General features: G+C 48.6%; 1 protein-coding gene across 1 annotated transcript in view; it reads right to left on the bottom strand.

The window, feature by feature from the left end:
- The window catches only part of LOC142000011 (uncharacterized), a 252023-nt gene that overhangs the window by 50920 nt on the left and 179973 nt on the right, over positions 1 to 21130 (bottom strand). The window contains exons 23-29 of the mRNA XM_074973989.1: positions 18623 to 18676; positions 17342 to 17386; positions 15461 to 15514; positions 10694 to 10801; positions 6919 to 6972; positions 4648 to 4701; positions 3685 to 3729 (exon numbers count right to left, since the gene is read on the bottom strand). Of these exons, the coding sequence (XP_074830090.1) occupies positions 3685 to 3729; positions 4648 to 4701; positions 6919 to 6972; positions 10694 to 10801; positions 15461 to 15514; positions 17342 to 17386; positions 18623 to 18676 (414 nt within the window). The remainder of the gene's footprint in view (positions 1 to 3684; positions 3730 to 4647; positions 4702 to 6918; positions 6973 to 10693; positions 10802 to 15460; positions 15515 to 17341; positions 17387 to 18622; positions 18677 to 21130) is intronic.

The raw sequence follows: 21130 nt of genomic DNA, 5'->3' as shown, positions 1-21130 counted from the left end.
GCAATCCTCAACTGAAGGCCCCCCGACGAGTACACCTTTCTGCCAAAAAGGTCCAGGGATTTTGCCTCCTTGGCCTTAGGTGCCAGGGCCTGTTGACCATGGTGCTCCTTTTCATTCACCGCCGAGACCACCAGGGAGCACGGACTTAGGTGGCAAAATAGGAATTCGTAGCCCTTTGACGGGGCGAAGTACTTGCGCTCCACACCCTTGGCTGTTGGAGCACTGGAGGCCAAGGTCTGCCATATAGTCTTATAATTTGATTGGATGGTCTTAATGAGTGGGAGCGCTATTCTAGATGGATCTTCGGGGCTCAAAATGTCCACCATGGGGTCCTCCTGCTCAACCATCTCCTCGGCCTGCAGCCCCAAGATCTGGGTGACGCTACACAGTAGCTCCTGGTGGGCTCTGTGGTCTATGGGCGGAGGGCCGGACTCCGCTGTTCCCGCCACCGCCTCATCCGGGGATGACGAGGAGGTTAGCAGCCTCTCGGCCCCCTCAGGCTGGTCTTCCTGCTCCCCTTCTCCCATGGGAGGGGCCTCCAGCTTGGACCAGGGCAGGAGACCTTGGGGCGGCACCGGACTTGGTGCTGGTCTCTCCGATTTACCCTGGGGGGATGCTGGAGGCCTGGATACTGTGGCTTCCGGCATCGTCGGTGTGGGGACCAGGACCGCTGCACTTAGTAGCTCACCCTGGACAGGGCCCCTTGGTGCTGTTGACAGGCCCAAGGAGTCCAGAAGGGCCAATGACCTGGCAGCCCCCATTGGGGGTGCCACGCCGCCTGAGGGTCCTTGCTGTCTGGAGCACGGTGCGAGTGACTGTCACGGCCAGAGTTGGTGCCGGACTGCGGCGACGCTGACTGCGAAGGCCACGGCGGTGCCGACGATCTGTGCAGACGGGAGATCGATGAGTGGCTCCTAGCGGAATGGGAGTGAGATCGGTACCGATATCCCCAGGACTGGTACCGGGATCTGGACCAGGACTGGCGCCTGCAGGAGTCCTCCGGCGAGGGCCGTCTCAACTCCTCTCGGTGCCGGTCTCTAATTGGTGCTGGGGATGTGCCTTGTCTGTGACTTCCTCGTGCCAATCCACTCCCGATACCACAACTTCCTTCTGAGCCGCAGGTAACTGGGAGTCCGCAGATGCAGAGCTCGACTGGGACCAACTCCAGGAGGGGTGCCAGGATGGTGTCCTCGAACGGCACACCATTGCCGGCTTACCCCTCGACGGCACCCGTGGCATGGGTGCCGGAGGATTGTCCCTGTACAGGAGAGGGCTCGTCGCCGACAGCTCAATGAGGTCCTTTGCTGCCTCAAAGGTGCCAGGCATGGAGGGCTGATCCATTAAGTCCTCGAGCCCATCGTCCGCACTGAGCTCACTTAGGCCTGGGCTCGGTGGGACTTGTGGCGCTGGAGCCGCCGGTGCCGGTACAGCGGCCTTTCCACTCTTATCGGCGCTCGGGGCCTTGGAAGGCGCCGGCCTCCTATGCGGGGAACATCCACGCCTTCCTTTTGGCTGCGCTGTGGGCCACACCGGGGAGGACGAGCGGTGCCAGGGCCTAGTCTGGCGCTGTAGGGCCGACAGCTTTCAGTGTTGAGCTGGTCCCGGGTCTCCCGATGGCTCCAGGGCACTATGCACCGAGGAAGCCGGAGCCGGCGTTGGGCGCTCTGGGCCCGGTGGCTGTAATGCCGCTTCCATCAACAACTGCTTTAAACTAAAGTCTCTTTCTTTCTTTGTTCTTGGCTTGAACGCCTTGCAAATCTTACACAGCTCAGTTTGATGTTCTTCCACCAGGCAACGTAGACACAAGCTGTGGGGGTCACTAACTGGCATAGGCTTGCGGCACGTGGCACAAGCCTTAAACCAGTGGGCCTGTGGCATGCTCCGCAGCCCGGGGCGGGTGCTGGAAGCCTCCAAGCACCTAATCACTTAAGTGTCCACAACAAAGTGTATGCGAACTAACTGATAACAGCTATCTATAAGAGAAAGGCTAAGGGACTGCTCTCACACAAGAGAGAGGTTGTTCCAACGCCGTCACGGACAGTAAGAAGGAACCGGAGGGGGTCGGGCGACGGGGTATATATGCACGGCGCAGTGGCGCCACTCGGGGGGCCCCGCCGGCCCGACGGGAGCAGCTAAGGGAAAAAGTTTCCGACGCTCGTGCACGCAACGTATGCACACCTAATGTGGAATGGACGTGAACAAGCACTCGAAGAAGAATAGTAGGCTCTTGCATAAGTACGTTCGTTGGCTATGTGAGTGCTAAACTCTGCCTACCGGGACAACCGTGATTAATGCAAACACATCTGTCTCTACTGTTATCTTGTCCTCTGCCCACCTCCTGCTGTCTGACTGTTTATTCACCTGCTATGTGTCATCTAAATCCTCGATTGGGACCTCTCTGGGGCAGGCAGTGTTTTCTGTTATTTGTTTGCACAGTGCTTAGTACAACATTGGCCTCCTTCCCGTTGGAACTCCCTGGATGCCAGTGCAAGAGAAAGAAACTGCAGGTGCAAACCGGTAGGTTTGGAAACCTTCCCAAGAGAAGATGGTGTTCATACTGCACTGTGCGCATTAACATGCATCGTGTCTCCTGTCTGTGCCCTCACTCAGCACCCTGTGCAAACAGCTTCTAGCAGCCCTTTCCCACCTCCACTGGTGAACGTTCGAACCAAAAAAGAAACCGAGTAGCAGGTAAAAGGCTATTTTTACTGCCGCAGAGAGAAAAATGTTGAGGTTCTTAAACATATTTTTTCCTCCCTATCCTCTTTTGCCCATCCCCACAACTATTAGTTGTAGCTTGGTTGTCAGATGTAAACTTGTGTAATAACAGATCCTCTGAAAGCTACTTAAAAGAGAGTCTTGCTTCCTACATTCCTTGCTAGTAGGTAAAAAGTGAGTTGTGTTTCTGGTGGGGTTTTTATTAATTATGATTATTATTTTAACAATGTAAAACTTGTATAGAATAACGCTTATCCTGATTCTCCTACCTCTGGCCTTCCTACAGGCGTACCCAAAGGCAGAATACGACCCACAGAACATTTGAACACAAACACATTTTCGAATCGCTGCCAAACCCCAAGCATGGTGCACAAGAACGGTCTCATGCCGGAGCTATACTACGAAAACCGCTGATTGCAAACAGCCCAGGCCAAAGGGTGCTGTAGAGGTTAGCAAGCCCTGTTAACGCTTTTCAACCTTAATTTGTGAGCTACAGAAAACAAAAGTGTTACATTTTCAATAAATCCTAATTAGGCACATGTGCAACTACAGCACCAACAGTGAAGGGCACAATTAAGGACACCTAATTAGGCTGAGAAATACACTATTGTGCCCTTGGTGAGAAGCCATACTCCCATGCATGCTGCCTATTTGTTTTCACGCTCTCACACAGGCGAGCAATAGCGGCTACGCTTTTAAGCGCACACCTAGTTAAACACACGAGGTCTGGACACTGGCGTGAGTCGGGAGGATCTGCACTGCAAAGCAGCAGAGTCGCACTAACAGTGGATCAGACTAATGCCCTCTGTTTGGAGAACGGTACACTTGTAGCTGCCAGCTCTGAATCCCATCTAGGCTTTCCGCTTTCAAAGCTGAACCATGCAGCTGGGGCAGCCAGTCCTGATCCCTTCTCTCGAGCACACTTCACAAGCGTTTGAGCCTGAGCATTGGTGTACTGCTACTTACTGGGGGTCCTGGGATTCCAACCAACCCACGCTGGCCCGTACGGCCCTGTAAAGAAACAAATATTACAAGAAAGGACTCTGCCATCATTAAACAAGATGCAAATTCAGAAGCCTTAATATGCAAGTTTAGCAACAGGAATGATCTTTGCCAGCTAAGGGTTTAGCTGATCACCATATCTGGGGTCGAGAAGGAATTTTCCTCCAGGGAAGATTGGCAGAGGCCCTGGGGTTTTTTGGCCTTCCTCTGCAGCGTGGGGCATGGGTCACTTGCTGGAGGATTCTCTGCACCTTGAAGTATTTAAACCATGATTTGAGGACTTCAGTAACTCAGACATAGGTTAGGGGTTTGTTACAAGAGTGGGTGGGTGAGATTCTGTGACCTGCGTTGTACAGGAGGTCAGACTAGATTAGACTTCTGACCTTAAAGTCTATGAGCAGTAAAAGCTACAGGGCCTTTAAATATATAGATTGGTTTATACTTCAATTATGGCTCCAATTTTATCTAAACTCCTCTTTCGTACGGTATTTCTACCTGACTAGCAAGGAGTCGTTTATGCAGTCCTTTCAAGTGCAGGGACCTTGCTATGGTTATCTGCCGCTGCTATCCACCTCTTAGCCACCTCCACAGTAGATCTCTGCATAGTGGCTCTGTGCCTTCAAGTCATTCAGAAGCTCCAGCATCCTGATTCGGGAAAGCAACTTACTTGAGTCTCATTGACAACAACGGGACTTCAGCTTATGCTTAAAGTTGAGAACGTGCTTAAGTGCTGTCTGACCTGGAATGCTAGTGAGGACCAAGGCAGCCACTCTTCAGTACAGTTTCTCATGCAGTGTGCTTTATGCCCATGCTACATGATCTGTGCTCCTCACAAAGCAATTTTTTGGAGCTATTTAAGGTGCTGGGTTCAAGCCCTATAATGACCCCAACGTTCACCTCCAAGTAACAAAAGGCTCTGTTAGTTACCCTGTGTCCTCTTGGCCCGGGCGTTCCCTTCAAGCCATCTGGTCCTCGACTGCCCTAAAAATTCACAGGGGAAAATCATTTCAGGCACCACTGCTTGATTCCCCCACTCCCCACCATCCCTGTCTATCTTAGAGATACAGAGCTGGGCATGTGTCTGTACAATTTCAGAGGCTTCTTCCAAAGCCCATTGGACTCAATGGCTCTAACAGCTTGGGGTCAGGCTGGAGATGTTGGTTTTGATGTAGATTTTCCTACTGAAACAATGCTGTAATGGGTGTAACATGTGGGAACGGCTAGAGCTTACATTAAAAGCCACATCAATCCCAAGCTGTGGAGGCAGAGATGCTGGGCCCAGCCAGCACTGTTATGTGGAGGGGCGGGGACAGACATGACTTTTTGTATGTGCCTACCACTTACTGAAATCCCCAAGCTGCCAGGATGCAGTGTCATAGATAGCGTGGGTTGGGAATGTGAGAACTACCAGTTCCCTGGAAGTCTCCAAAAGTGCTGTCTGCTCAGGGCCAGAGGTGAACCCAGAAATCTTCTGAAAGCAGCAGACACAAGCTGGAGCAAGACCCCCAACATGTGCCAAAACCTCACCCTATGTAAGGCGTGGCTCCCACCCCCTTCATATTCTGAAACCCTGCCTAGAGGTTCAGTTGGGGTGCAGGCTGGGCAGCAGCTCCGCTGGGGTCCCATCAGCTGGATGTCTATGGATCATGGGACTTCCTATCATGCCAATGCCCACTGATCAGTAACGAGAGGATGTGTGTGTAAGGGGTGGATGGGTACACAGAGGTGGAAGGTGATTGCCAGTATTTTCCCCCTCCTCTCCTGGTCAGATTTATTCTGTAGCCTACAACTCCGCCAGCTCTGCCTTCATTGAGGAAGGAGGGTTTTTCCCTTTTTAAGCAATGCACTAAGTGGAGGCCACAGTCATTCTCACAGCTTGGGACCTGTCAAGCAGATTCACAGATGGGGGCTTTAAAGAAAATGAACGCTGCAACTGTGGAGAGCAATTGAGATGTATTTCTGGGCTTTCCACTCCTGCAAAAGGGGACACCCCCTACACTTTGGGAAACAGTGAAGTACCCACTGCCAGTTATATTACAAGTGGAACAAGATATTATTTTATAAAAGGACTCCATCAGATCAAATATGGCCTGAGGTTTAAGTTATGCAAATGCTCTTACAAAATCTAAGACCAAAGAGAAATGTTTCCTTGAATGAAAAAAACAAAAACCACACACACAACCTCCACCCCCCAACCCAATGAAAACACCTTTATTTGAACAAGTAAACTTTCATTTGCTTTCAGTGCGGGCAAACCCAAATATTGCAGCTTTATGACAGTGCAGGAGGATGGAAAGTGGAAAATGACAAAAAACGAGTGAAATCACCAAACTGTCGGCCATTGTCCAAGCTGAGAGAATTGGAAACAGTGAAATGCAAATCCAGAAAAAGTAAAAGTAGTGAAGTGTCTATAGTACAGCAACTGGGGAAGAGTAGCAGATGTTTTATTTCCCTGCTCCACAACCACAGTTCCATAATTTAGGACGTTATTTGTAACATGGGACATTTATTTTGTTTTTACATGAGTTTTAAGCTGGCAGCATCCATTTAAGCACAAAACACCTCACTATGGAGCTATGTATTAAAACACTATAGCACAGACAACACCCAACCTTGCTCCAAAGAGAGCTTATAATGCCCCCCACCTTCCACAGTCATGCACACGAATAGGTGGTATGGCTCTGTTGTGAGTCCACTTCTCCATGCCTCAGTTTCCCTAGCTGCAAAATGGGGATGGCACTTCATCTGTGTAGAGGCTGGGATCTTGAAAGGAGCCTATTGGCGTTAGGCACCCAAACCCAGTTGAAATTCAGTGGCTTGTATTTGCAAATGAGCCTACATCTACACAGCAAAAAAACCCAGCGGCAGTGAGTCTCAGAGTCCGGGTCAACTGACTTGGGTTCATGAGGCTCACGCTGAGAGGCTAACAATAGCAGAGTAGATATTGGGGCTCGGTCTGGAGCCTGAGTTCTGAAACCCGGCGAGGGGGCAGGGTCTCCAAGCCCAAATATCTACACGTTATTGTTAGTCCCACAGCGCAAGCCAGCTGAGCCGGGCTCTGAGAGTCGCTGCCACGGGTCTGGTTTTTTGCTGTGTAGACGAACCCTAAAGCACTCTGAGATCCGTGGATGAAGAGCGTTACATAAAGGATTTATTACAACAAAATGAAGAGGGTGAAGAAATAATGGTGACACTGACCTTTGGCCCTTCACTGTTCTTCTGGCCAGGTGGGCCTATTTGTCCTTCCTCCCCCTAAAGGAGCAAAGAAGCAGAATTAAGGGGCAGTCCAGACAAAATCACTTCTATAATGAGTCAGGGACAATCTGCTGTGTGCAAGGCATTATTTGAATTCGATATTATTGGATCAGGCTCCAGCTGATCTTTAGAAATGCTGCCGATCTAATTACATGCCGATGCACCTGGCACTGCTCTCAAGGGCGAGTTACCTACATAATTTACAAAGAGAGAGAAGCTGTATGTATAAGTCCCTTTACAAGGGAGTTACCCACAGTCATAGATCCCCTGCTCTTGAGCAGGAGAAGAGATGTCTCACTATAAATATCCCTGGCCATCCAGCAGGGAAGAGATCCCTTGAGAGAGGGGACATGGGGTTATTAATTACTGGTGTTGCAGTAATGCCTAGGACATCAATCAAGAATCATGGTGCTGGGTACTGTACAGACAGGCTGTAAAAAGAGACAGTCCTTGTGTCCTCCATTCATCAATGAGGGAAACAGCCCAGTTCAGAGCAGTCCAGCACTGTCCGCTCCCAAGCATGGCATGGAGAACAAACCCTTCAGTGTTTCATTTGGTAGGAAAAGAAAACAGACCAGGGCCAAAAACGAAGCGGGAACTGCTGCAGGGCTAAAAATCACCAGGATTATTGAACTGTTTTTGTTTCCAAGAAACTGAATTAAGATGATTTTTAAGGGGTCAATATTCTGGTGTCTAGATCTCGTAATGCCCCCCTCCTGCCTCGAGGGACACAGAAGGCTAGGATGGTTGGCTTGGTGCTGTGGGCGTCACAGTAAAATGCATGAAGCTACTATCTGCAAGCAGATACTATTTTGAGATGGGGCCTGCTGCATACTAAGCTGGAAAAGGCATTGTGTGGTGGTGAGATGATTTCTGCTGAGTTATCCTTCTCTCAGAATGCATCCAATCTGAACAGTGAATACCTAATCAGGGTTCATAGGAAGCCAAACTCCAGCGCCCGAACGAGACAGCATTATTCTCAGACAGCGTGCTATTTTACTCCTGGAAAGGCAAAGGGGAAATAACAAGCCCCTTCTCTCGTCTTTCTTGTGTTTTTGAACATGCAAAGCTAAAGATCAGCAAGGATCTAATTCTATGTTAAAATATTCAGCTTCCTGCTGCATCTGCCCCGCCCTGAGACTTGGCAATGAAATCTGCACTGCATGAGAAAGCGCTTTTTAAATCTGCTTCCTTCTTGCAGCACCTCGAGCTTTGATCCTCTCAGGTCTCACACGCGAAGAAGGGTTCCATCTGGCCAGGTGGAGCCGACCAGAGTCAGGCGACTGACCTAGATGAGCCCTGCTTTGAGCTGGTCTGGCAATTCCAACCTTCTGAAATTCCAATTGCAGCATGTTTATTTTCAGTGATGGAAGAGCCAGAGAGAGCTCAGCTTCGCGCTCTGATCTCAAAAACAACGGGGAGTCCTTGTGGCACCGTAGAGACTAAAAAATTAATTTGGGCATCAGCTTTCGTGGGCTAAATCCCACTTCATCAGATGCATGGAGTGAAAATACAGTAGTCAGGTATAAAGATACAGCACATGAAAAGACGGGAGTTGCCTTACTAAGTGGGAGGTCAGTGCTAATGAGGCCAATTCAATCATGGTGGATGTGGCTCATTCCCAACAGTTGACAAGAAGGAGTGAATATCAACAGAGGGAAAATTATTTTTTGTAGTTACCCAGCCACTCCTAGTCTTTATTCAGGCCTAATTTGATGGTGTCAGATTTGCAAATTAATTCCAGTTCTGCAGTCAACTGTTGGAAATGGGACACATCCACCCTAATTGAATCAGCCTCATTAGCACTGACCTCCCACTTGGTAAGGCAACTCCCATCTTTTCATGTGCTGTATATTTATACCTGCCTACTGTATTTTCCACTCCGTGTATCTGATGAAGCGGGTTCTAGCCCATGAGAGTTCATGCCCATATAAATGTGTTAGTCTCTAAGGTGCCACAAGGACTCATCTTTTTGCTGATACAGACTAATGCGGCTGCCCCTCTGATCTCAGCTTCAGTTTGAAGGGCTGGCAGTTAGAAAGAACAATCTGCAAACTGCACAATCTCAAAATATGTGTAAGGTGGCAAGCAGGTGTGATCTGGAGAAACAGCCAGCGAGAACCCCACATGGATATTAAGGGCAATTTCACTGCAAAAAACACATTGGAAATCTATTGCTCTCCTGCCTTTGACCACAATTTTGCACCAAGCTGCATTGGCAGTGGCGTGCTCAATTGTCTAATTTAGAATCAGCTACATAGACAGCAATGGGAAAATTCCAGGGCAATTAGGATCAAATCTCTGCTAGTGTAAACTGACCCAGCTCCACTGATGTCAAGTCCCGTGGAGCTATGACAATTTACACCTGCTGAGAATTTGGCCCTTAGTTTCTACCTGGCCCATTATCTTATACTGAATGCACACTGCCAATGGATTAAGTACCTCTTTGCAGGGTTTATGGGCAAGGTAGGATCTCTATTTTTGCATGTGTACCCCTTAGTTTCTCATTTTAAGTTTCTCCCCAGTAAGATGTAACTTGATTAGAGAGAAATAATAGGATATATGTTCAACTTCTCACAGCAGTTAGACAGTAACGATAGTGAGGGAGACAGTTAATAAACCCTCCTCAGCATTTCTTCTAGGGTAGGCAGCTTAGGGCAGATGAGATTTATCATTCACTATGGAAAGTGACATTTGCATTAGTCGGACAACATGAAAATGGCAACAAACAAACAGAGTACACGTATTTTTAAAGCACATGGCGCTTCACCAGTAGAGGGAGCTCGTGCATCATTGGCTTTTCATGACCACGGCTTGTCAAGAGGAACAGGTTGGGTCAGCTGGAGAGATGCAACATTCTGAACTGTAGTGCATGGAAATATTTGCATCAACTGTCTCAGGAAGAGTCAGCTACAAGTGAGTCTGGGCAGGGCAGAATGCAAGGGTTTCATCCAGTGGGAGAGAGAGAGGCGAGGAGGAAGGCAGCTGAGATTCCCAGCAAGACCATAGACTGTGGGATGGGATCAAGGGTTACAGACAGTCAGTCAAGAGAGAGGAGTGGGGAAATGGGGAAGCTAAAGCATTTGGATCCAAGGCACGGCAATGATTCCAGTCTGGGTCCTTTCCGCTGAGACGCAGAAAGCATGTTCAGCAACCTGCTTGCACCAAGACAGGACAATGGCTCAGCACAGCGAGAGCTGGGATGAGATTCCTAAGTACACACCTGCCTCTAGAGCAATTCTTCACCTGCTACTTGGGAAATCGGACCTGATGTGGAATCAGAGACCTGCTTGGTGCCTATAATTCACACCAGCACCACGACCGCTGATTGCCCTGGAGGAAGATGCACTGAATCTCAAATGTTATTTCAGTGCCGTACCTTAGGGCCCAGGTTTGGACAATTGATAACAACCTGCTGTCCACATTGTTCGACCACTAGTGCATAGAACTGCTGATAAATTGCAGCCAAAGAATTCCGCTAAGAGAGAAAGCACAATATACTCTCAGCTGAGCTGCAGGATGGGGAAGGGTAAATGGATGATAAGTGTAGGCACGTTAGCCACTGACCAAGCAGCCAGGCACCATGCCCCGCTCTCCTGGGTATGTTTCAAGGTGGGGAGGGGACACCACTTAAAAGATATTTTCTCTTGCATGTCGCGCTCCGGCCGCTTTGCAACACGGTGTGTAACCAGTGTCTGGAGAAGCAAAGAATCCTTACGTCAGGTCCTTGGCGTCCAGTCGGCCCTCTGGGTCCAGGAAACCCCTGCAGACCCATTTGACCTCGAACTCCTGGGGGCCCTTTCATCCCCTGTGGCCCACGTTCTCCCTGGAAACAATAAGACATAAATACATCATGGAGGGCCTGGCTGCACCTCCTGCTGCCCTTTCACCGGCGTGAACCGAGATGAAAATGGACGAGGTCTTTGTAATAAGCAACTAGCGTGACTATCTCAGCTCCTAACACTGCAGGACAGTCATTTCCTTGCTCCCCCTCTGGATAGTCAGTCTTCTTTTATCCTTGGGTCTCTTCAATCTCATCATGCTGCATTCATGGCAGAATGGAAGGGGAAAAGGACAAACAGCCTTAATTAACCCTAAATGCCCTTTCTCTGATGTGGTCTCCCCTTCAGACCACACCATGATCAAGGTCACCAGAACATGGCTCTTGTTATCCAGCTTGTTGTGCAGCCACAACCACCCTCCATGTTTTATTCCTGGCAAGTCCCTTCTAGCCCAGGCCCTGGGAAATTAGATAGACCTCAACCAAATCCCAGGATCCAAATAACCCTGAACTGTTATTCCCACCCAGTTCTGAATTTGGAAGCTCACCCCCACCTCTGATTCAGAGTCAACACCACCGGACAACGTCTTCCTCAGAAACACCACGCCCTATCCGGTCTCCTTACCATGACCAGTGGGTTGAAGCCCAAACAAGACATGCCTCTCCACCTCATCAGAGTGCTCCAAGATTTGGGGCCGAGCAGGACACGCCCGTCTATGATATGTGTATGGCCCCAATTACTGTGTTATCTGAGCACCTCACACTGTTCAATGTATTTATTCCCGGAACACCCCCGTGCAGCAGGGTTATGTGGTTATTCCCACTGTACAGAGAAGGAATTGAGGTACAGAGAGACTAAGTGACTTGCCCAAGGTCACACAGGGAAGTCTGTGGAGGAGCAAGGAACTGCATCCAGATTGCCCAACTCCTAGCCACTGGACCAGCCTCTCTCACCAAAAATGACATCCTTTTCAGATTAAAAAGAGCTGCCTAAGGTGTGAGGAGAACAGAGCAATTGGGCGCTCCAGCTGAATTTTCATCTAGTGACGTGAGCTCCTAAGAAATCCTTGTTGAAATTCTGCCACTAAAGTGAAAGTAAGGATGGGGTGATCTCCCTCCTTCTGATGGGGTCGCCTCCCTTTCTGGACACTTGCCCAGAGCATCCCTGGCAGAGAGACGTATCCAGACGAGGGCCCAAAACTTAGTGTTGGGCCAGTAACTGGGTTGAAGGGGAAAGGGAAGAATTATTTGTGCTTATTTTCATTTAAAAAGGGCTGAGATATTCTCTCTCTCTCTCTCACACACACACACACACACTTTGCCCACAGTTCATGAATAAATCATGAAAAGGCCCTGACCCTGTTGTAGGCTACAACCTACACACCTGAGCCAGGCCTGGAAATATGGTGAACAGGGGTCAGATGCAGGGAAATGCGTCTAGACATGCATTTAGAAATGTGTTCCATGCATAGGAACGAATGGGGCTAGGAACACTTTGCAGCTCAGTTTAACCTTGCAGCAGTTCAGTGCTCTAGTGTAGACAGGCCATTAGTTAAACCAGATGAGCAGCCACAAACCTCCCCATAACTTACTGCACTATCCTGCCGTGCCTGTACCACTCTCTCCAGCTGCCCTGCTACATGGGAGGTGGTTCCAAGGCTTAACATCTGGAAGGCCTAACAGGTGGAAACTGGGTAACTGAAGCACCAAAGCCAGGTTTCTCCAGAGCAGTATATTATATTGGAATTGGAAAAGGTTCAGAAAAGGGCAAGAAAATGATTAGTGGCATGGAGCAGCTTACGTATGAGGAGAGATTAGGAAGACTGGGACTTTTCAGTTTGGTAAAAAGACGACGAAGGGGGGATATGATAGAGGTCTATAAAATCATGAAGGGTGCTGAGAAAGTAAATAAGGAAGTGTTATTTGCTCCTTCTCATAACACAAGAACTAGGGGTCACCCAATGAAATGAACAGGCAGCAGGTTTAAAACAAACGAAGTGTTTTTTCCACACAACGCACAGTCAGCGGAACGCCTTACCAGAGGATGTTGTGAAGGCCAAGACCAGAACAGGGTTCAAAAAGGAACTAGATAAATTCATAGAGGAGAGGTCCATCAACGGCTATTAGCCAGGATGGGCAGGGGTGGTGTCCCTAGCCTCTGTTTGCCAGAAGCTGAGAATGGGTGATGGGATGGATCACTTCATGATTACCTGCTCTGTTCATTCCCTTTGCGGAATCTGGCATTCGCCACCATGAGACGGCAGGATACTGGCCTAGATGGCCCTTTGGTCTGACACAGTATGGCCGTTCTTACGTTCTTAGTATTCTCTGTTTGATCTGTGTGAGATGCTATTCTGGGGGCACTGGAACAATTTGAATAGTGGGGATGCTAAGAGCCATTGAACCAAACTGTAAACTCTATATAATGGAAACGACTTCAGTCCAGGGGGGATACCATCACCTCTCGTTCTAGCACCTATGTTCTGGGGTGCAGTGCTCGGTTCCCCAGTTAATTCTCTTTCAGGAGACCCCCCCCCCCCCCAGAATCTCATGAAACTTGCTCTCTACATACAGGACACTAGAGCAAACACATAGGCCATTGCTTTTACAGCAAGGCCTCTGCTTTGCAGGCAAAGCATCAATTAACCATGAAATTAGGAGTGGGGGAATCCTCTGTTTTCAAGGGCCTAAGGGAGAATATACCAGGCCCCAGATATCTGAGTGACCAATCCCCTCCTCTGTCCTTCCAAGCCAGCTGAGGTCAGCCAGGTGGTCCCTTCCTTCCCACCAACAATCCCATATGGATGGGGTCCAGGACAGGACATTTTCAGGTCACAGATCAATTCTGGGGCAGGAAGGGCATTCTAATGGATATGGTGCTGGACTGGGATTCAAGGGACCTGGCTTCAAATCCCACCTCAGCCACAGAGTTTCCTGTGTGACCTTTGGCAAATCAATTGACCCCGGGCCTCAGCTCCCCACCTGTACACAGGAATCAGGCTGCCAGATCCCACAGGAAGTAAACCCCATTCCATTAGTGACTGTGAGGTGTTGACACTCTGGTGATGGGGCCATGTAAATACCTTGATAGCTGGATCTATGGAATTCCCCTGCCTGGGCTCTGCCAGAGCCCCTCTCGGGCCTGGTCTTCCAGGCTCAGTCAGGGCAGAATCTTTTCTATTTGAGTCAGGTTCATCTTTGGCCATTTGGGCAATTTCCCCCTCATCTCATCCTCTGTGTGTTTGGCCCCTTATTTGTGTTTGGCGACCGGTTCTCTCTGGGCCCAGCTCAGGGGCGGTTTTTGCCATTATTACTTTAGCTTCCATAATCCTTATTCTGACTCGTGATGTGCTTCCATGTCACTAAATGCAAATCGCTTCATGCAAACAGGAGATGTACAAAGGGCTGGAGAACCTGGTGCGTGTTCTACATCCAGCTGGGAGCAAGAACCCCTCCTGCAGCAAGGAGCTCAGAAGACAGTGACCAGGAATATCCGATTGCACTGGCAGAGCAAGAGGCACTGTTAATAGTTCTCTCTTATGACACTCATCTTAGAGCTTGCCTTTCCCTGCAGCCATGTCTTTGCCAGGGAAACTTTACCTGCTATCAAGCCTCTTATTAAACACTGAACCCCTGATGAGAACTGAATCCAATACCAGAGGGGAGTAGCTAGGCCAGGCAGATGCACAGGAGAGCAATGGTGGGAGGAATCCTCCCAGACCCGAGCTGCAGTGCCGAGGACACTATGTGTTGGAGTGGGATGAAGGACAGGAGTATCTGGGCAACAGCAGATCTTCTGGCCCCTCCCTGTCCTTCTTATGCCCCACCCACTCCACTCTGCCATTCAGGGGGCTCCTAGAAAAGCTTAGCTCTGTACTGGGAAGGGCATTCTGTGTGGCCCTCCCACATCTGGCCCACCCTCTATTGCAAAGGGAACCACACTAACCCCATTGCTGAGGGCCTGGGCTCCCAGATGGGGGTACGGCTAATTTAGCTCTCTATGCAGCGTTGCCAACGCTCATGATTTTATAAGAAGTCTCACAATATTGGGGCTTAAAGCCCCAGCTTCTGGAGTCATGTGATTACACGAGAATCACAGCTTCCATTTAATAAGAAAACCAGGGGGTGGGGGGAGGGGAAGTAAGCATCTAGCACTCATACCCATGGAGAAAAGCTTAAAACACTGACTCCTAAAGGCTCATGAACCAGAAGTCAAATAAAAAGAACCCAACGTTAAACGAACAAATGAACAAACAAACAAACAAACAAACAAAAAAATCAAGATTTTTAGCTGATCTCATGATTCTGGGCGGCCTGACTCATGAGTTTCGATCACTTGGCATTGGCAATGCTACCTATAAGAATGTTTAAAAAGGGGGTCCAGAATTTCAGCAGGTGACCGCTAGAGTAACTTTCCTGGCATGGCGGGATCTTCTTTATACAAACCTCCCCTTAGTGAGGCTGCTGTGTACAAGGAGCAGAGACTTGCCCTGTCGAGAAGGGTGCTAGAATAAAGGTCCCTAGTGATTCTAATTGTTTATTCTTCAAGTGCCAGGAGAGAACTCAGTCTAATTATTAGTACAATACAACCAGCTCAAACATGCTCTGAGACTACATGACCACATTTAAACAGCAGGGAGGAATGGGAAAACTACAGAAATTAGTATGAATGCCTCTGAATGCCAGCCACTTGGTGTACTGTACCTTGTCTCCTTTGGTTCCCATGTCCCCTTTCACTCCATCTGTGCCTTCGCCACCCTGTAATAACAGCACACGTTAAGAGTGCAACTTCTCAGGAGACCAAACTGTGATGCTCTCCATGGCTGAGGAGCACAGCGATCCGCATTCAGCATCGGAGAGGAAGCTTTCGCCAGTTTTGCTCAAAAGTTCATTCTTGATGATCTTTCCACAGCTAAAAGGAAAGTCCCTTTCTACCCAGACCAGAAAGCTGCAATGTGATCCTACATGCCAGATACTCCGGGAACTTTAGACCCCTGCAGGTAGCTTTAGCACCCCTGTAAAATGGTGGAAGAGGAGTGTATGGCAAGGAGGTCAACAGTAGACCTCCTACAGTTTGGAGTTGATGAAAATATTAGTTGTTTGGGGCAGAAGGAAGGACCACCTGCATTGCGATTAACAAATAAAGTAACTTCCCTTCTGCTTTATATTGGGATCCCGGCCCCTGCCCCCCGCCGCCCCAACTCAAACACACACTTCTTAATTTGGGATTTTGGTGCTTATAAAACATGACAGCCCATTATCTCTGACTTGGCAGAGGCATGACACGGGCAGATACTCGGAAACCTTCCACACACAAAGCTCAACGCTGGCACGCAGCAAGTCCTGCTACTGTTGTTTCAAGCAGTGTGCGCCGGCTACGTTGATTGCTGCCGGACCTTTTGTGATGTACAGCAGGAGCTAAGAGGAGGCCACTCAATCTGTTTTGAGCTGTGACCTTCTGTAGGGAAGGACCAGAAATCAGAACTCCAAAAGGTAACAGGTCAGTGCATTGCCCCTCAGTGCTGTACAGCCTACCCCTGGTTTGTGTATGCCGAAAGATCCCAAGGCCACATCCAAGAGCAGCAAACATGCGGTCTTGCACCCTGGTGACTAAAGTACTAGTTAAACTCTATCCAGAGACTTATTTGCTCCAACTTCCAACATCCTTCCTAACTAACTCCAAGGCCATCTGTCCACATAGCATAAAGTTCAGGAAGAGGAAGCAGGAGAGTTGGGCTTTACTCCCAGCTCTGTTACAGTTTCACTGCGTGTGACCTGAGCTGAACTGTACCGAAGTTTCCCCACCTGTAAAATGGGGGTTATATCTCAAATGGGGGAGGAGGAGTATACAGAAGGGAGGCCAAATGTCTGAACATTTGTGGAGAGCTCTGAGACACTCAGATGCAAGGGGAATGAAAAGTACCACTGTTCTTCCTGATAGGAGATAATGTTTCAGGGATCTTTAACAATCCAACTCCTGATAATTAGGATGTGTCTAAACAAGGAAAAAAGGTGTGGTCTTACCACAGGTTAACGATCTTGTGTGACAACTATAAATGCTTTGTCTTTGGATGGTTTAGACACAACAAATTCTGCATATCAGCAGGGGGCTAGACGAGATGACCCTTGCGGTCCCTTCTAACCCCATGGTTCTGATTCACTAGGATTCTACCTCATGTTAGTTACCATGTGGTAAGAACACACCTTTTCTTTCTACTGAAGACAAGGTCTTAGAAGGCAGAGGCCTTTCTGTCTCTTCAGAAAGCTCCCAAAACTCATAGGATGTCAAGGGAGTACAAGAGTGGCCCTCTATTTTTCTTCCCAAATGACCATACGTAGCTTTCAGTATGAACTCTGATACCAGGGATCAGGCTTCCAGCAAGTCCACAGCATATCAAACCCCCATAGCAACGTAGGAAAGCCATATTGGGACCAGAGCCATTGAGGCTAATTCCATTATGCAGGCCAAGTAAGGTGACCAGATGTCCCAATTTTACAGGGACAGTCCTGATATTCAGCCTATTACCACTCCCATCTCAATTTTTCACACTTGCTATCTGGTTACCCTAAGGCCAAGTGACTTACCTGGTCTCCTGGGCGTCCCTTTGAACCTGGCATTCCAATCAACCCCTGAAAGAGACAGAAAAACGTTCAATGCAACTTTAAAAAAAAACACACACACAAAAATCCACACAGGCCTTCAAAACCTCCCCGAGTGAAAGGTATTTGCCAGAAAATTAAGCGTCTGAACTTCATGGGAAACACCAGCCTCATTTGCAGAATGTCACTGCTGGTGATCCCATGGCAAGGTGTAAGGGAGAGGCCTCCTCCTAAGTACCCCCTTGTGGCCCCAGGACAGCCCGTCAAGTGGACCCCTCACCTCAGTTTCCCTTTTAAGTCCTCAGTAACTCCATGGAAGATTATCTTCTAGGCCATCATTAGATTGGCTCTTTAGGGATGTCAATATCAGAAGCAAAAGCCTTATGGGAATCCCCCACACTGAGACACGGCCCCAGCATGGTCAACGATTGCACCCCACCAACCCTACTACTAAGCAGGGAGCATAAAGAGCTCTGGCTGTGTGAATTGGTGAAAGACTACAAGTGTGTGAGGGGGCTGCAAGCAGGCTTCAAGCAAGTCAGCAGCAAGAGCTATTCTGGCAGATCGGTGGTATGTAGGAAAGCCATGGAGAGCTGCTTTTAAGAATATAGCAGTGTAGGGAAGGCATTGAGAATGACCTGGCCTTAGTCTTTCCTACTGAAAAGAACCCATGAGGCGTTAAGCCCCTCCCAATCAGGGTGGACTACCCCAGGACTCAGACTCCAGGTTTCCCCAGAAATCTACCTAGGGCTTAGCTTTCGCAACAGTATTACTCTAGTAGGGGGAGCTTCCCCATTGCACACACAAGCATTCCCAATATGGCCAGCATGGGGACTATGATGTTGCAGCAGTATTATGTGGGGGCTGCTGAGTGCAGAGCTCTCACTTTCCAATCTTATATCTGGCCCATTTCCTAACAGGGCAGAGGCCCAGCCACATGTGCAGATAAATGCATATGATTCTACAATGTACCAACGCACACGGGGAAAGAAAGATAGCTTGGCTTTGTCTCATTTGTGTGGTGGGCAGGATCTCAAACGGTCTACGGTGTTCTACCTTGGGAGCAGCAGGGCTCCAGAAAGAAAGATGGAGCTAAGGGAAAGACCCAGTGGATTTCCCTCATTATTCACTCCAATGCAATGTACCAGTTCAGGTTACGAATTGGAGCAATATGGCATAAAGCATTCACCATGCTCAAAGCCCCTCCACTCCCACCCTCACCCATAATGAGCTAGGGCATGGAAAGATATATCCATGCAGACTTACCATGGGGCCTTCTTGACCACGCTCTCCTCTTAGCCCAGCAGGACCAACTGCTCCCTGCAAACAGAAATAACCACATAAAAACAGCTTCATGAAAAGGCTGCCGTGTTTTAATTAACTCATCAAGGCTGACTGTTATTAAAAGGCAACACGTCAACTCGGAGAAATCCAAACTGAGCGACAGCACGAGGGAAAAACGGTGGAGGGTGGGTAAAAAAAATCAAATCCCATTTCCAAGGAAGAAGGAATGGGGGGAGTGGGGATAGTGAGTCTCCCAAAAGGGAGATTTCTTCATTTGATATCAAAAGTTCAATGAATTCTGTACACTTCCCACTCCATAGGCAAGACTCCCAGGTGCCAGACTCTTCACTTGGCATGCACAGGGCACTTGGCCACAGCAGCTATGGGAAAGGAGGTGCCAAGGACCCATTTTGGCCATGAATGGGCTATCAACATTATACACACAGACAGGTTTCAGAGTAGCAGCCGTGTTAGTCTGTATTCGCAAAAAGAAAAGGAGTACTTGTGGCACCTTAGAGACTAACAAATTTATTTGAGCATAAGCTTTCATGAACTACAGCTCACTTCATCGGATGCATTCAGGGGAAAATACAGTGGGGAGATTTATATACATAGAGAACATGAAACAATGGGTGTTACCATACACACTGTAAGGAGAGTGATCACTTAAGATGAGCTATTACCAGCGGGGGGGGGGGGGGGGAACCTTTTGTAGTGATAATCAAGGTGGGCCATTTCCAGCAGTTGACAAGAACGTCTGAGGAACAGTGGGGGGTGGGGGAAATAAACATGGGGAAATAGTTTTACTTTGTGTAATGACCCCTCCACTCCCAGTCTCTATTCAAGCCTAAATTAATTGTATCCAGTTTGCAAATTAATTCCAATTCAGCAGTCTCTCGTTGGAATCTGTTTTTGAAGTCTTTTTGTTGAAGAATTGCCACTTTTAGGTCTGTAATCAAGTGACCAGAGAGATTGAAGTGTTCTCCGACTGGTTTTTGAATGTTATAATTCTTGACATCTGATTTGTGTCCATTTATTCTTTTATGTAGAGACTGTCCAGTTTGACCAATGTACATGGCAGAGGGGCATTGCTGGCACATATCACATTGGTAGATGTGCAGGTGAACGAGCCTCTGATAGTGTGGCTGATGTGATTAGGCCCTGTGATGGTGTCCCCTGAATAGATATGTGGACACAGTTGGCAACGGGCTTTGTTGCAAGGATAGGTTCCTGGGTTAGTGGTTCTGTTGTGTGGTGTGTGGTTGCTGGTGAGTATTTGCTTCAGGTTGGGGAGCTGTCTGTAAGCAAGGACTGGCCTGTCTCCCAAGATCTGTGAGAGCGATGGGTCATCCTTCAGGATAGGTTGTAGATCCTTGATGATGCGTTGGAGAGGTTTTAGTTGGGGGCTGAAGGTGATGGCTGGTGGCGTTCTGTTATTTTCTTTGTTGGGCCTGTCCTGTAGTAGGTGACTTCTGGGTACTCTTCTGGCTCTGTCAGTCTGTTTCTTCACTTCAGCAGGTGGGTATTGTAGTTGTAAGAATGCTTGATAGAGATCTTGTAGGTGTTTGTCTCTGTCTGAGGGATTGGAGCAAATGCGGTTGTATCGTGTGGTGTGGTCTGGGTGAAAGCTGGAGGCATGTAGGTAGGAATAGCGGTCAGTAGGTTTCCAATATAGGGTGGTGTTCATGTGACCATCCCTTATTAGCACCATAGTGTCCAGGAAGTGGATCTCTTGTGTGGACTGGTCCAGGCTGAGGTTGATGGTGGGATGGAAATTGTTGAAATCATGGTGGATTTCCTCAAGGGCTTCTTTCCATGGGTCCAGATGATGAAGATGTCATCAATGTAGCGCAAGTAGAGTAGGGGCGTTAGGGGACGAGAGCTGAGGAAACGTTGTTCTAAGTCAGCCATAAAAATGTTGGCATACTGTGGGGCCATGCGGGTACCCATAGCAGTGCCGCTGATTTGAATGTATACATTGTCCCCAAATGTGAAATAGTTATGGGTGAGGACAAAGTCACAAAAGTTCAGCCACCAGGTTTGCCGTGACATTATCGGGGATACTGTTCCTGATGGCTTGTAGTCCATCTTTGTGTGGAATGTTGGTGTAGAGGGCTTCTACATCCATAGTGGCCAGGACTTCACTACAAAAGGTTTTCTCCCTCCCCCCGCTCTCCTGCTGGTAATAGCTCATCTTAAGTGATCACTCTTTGTGATCTCTTTAATTAGCTAAATTAAAGCTAGCTCAGGTATGTGACACGAGTTTCTATCACATCCTGTGAGTACAGCACAGACATACCAGCAACAGAAATCCCTGGGCTTTGGAATTTATTCCCACCAGAGATCAAGCTGAGCTCACAGGCAAACTCCGCTGTCTGTGCAGGCCTCTACCTAAGTCCTGGAGCCAAACAGGCCCCACTTGGAGCTTGCTCAATTCAGGCAAGTAGCTCAGGGGAGGGCAAGAGCATTTTGCTCCCTTCAGGGCTATAG

Source organism: Natator depressus, chromosome 16 (assembly GCF_965152275.1).
Source record: "Natator depressus isolate rNatDep1 chromosome 16, rNatDep2.hap1, whole genome shotgun sequence".
NCBI lineage: Eukaryota > Metazoa > Chordata > Testudines > Cheloniidae > Natator > Natator depressus.
Note: the sequence above shows the minus strand (reverse complement) of the source record. Positions and strands in the feature narration are given on the sequence as shown.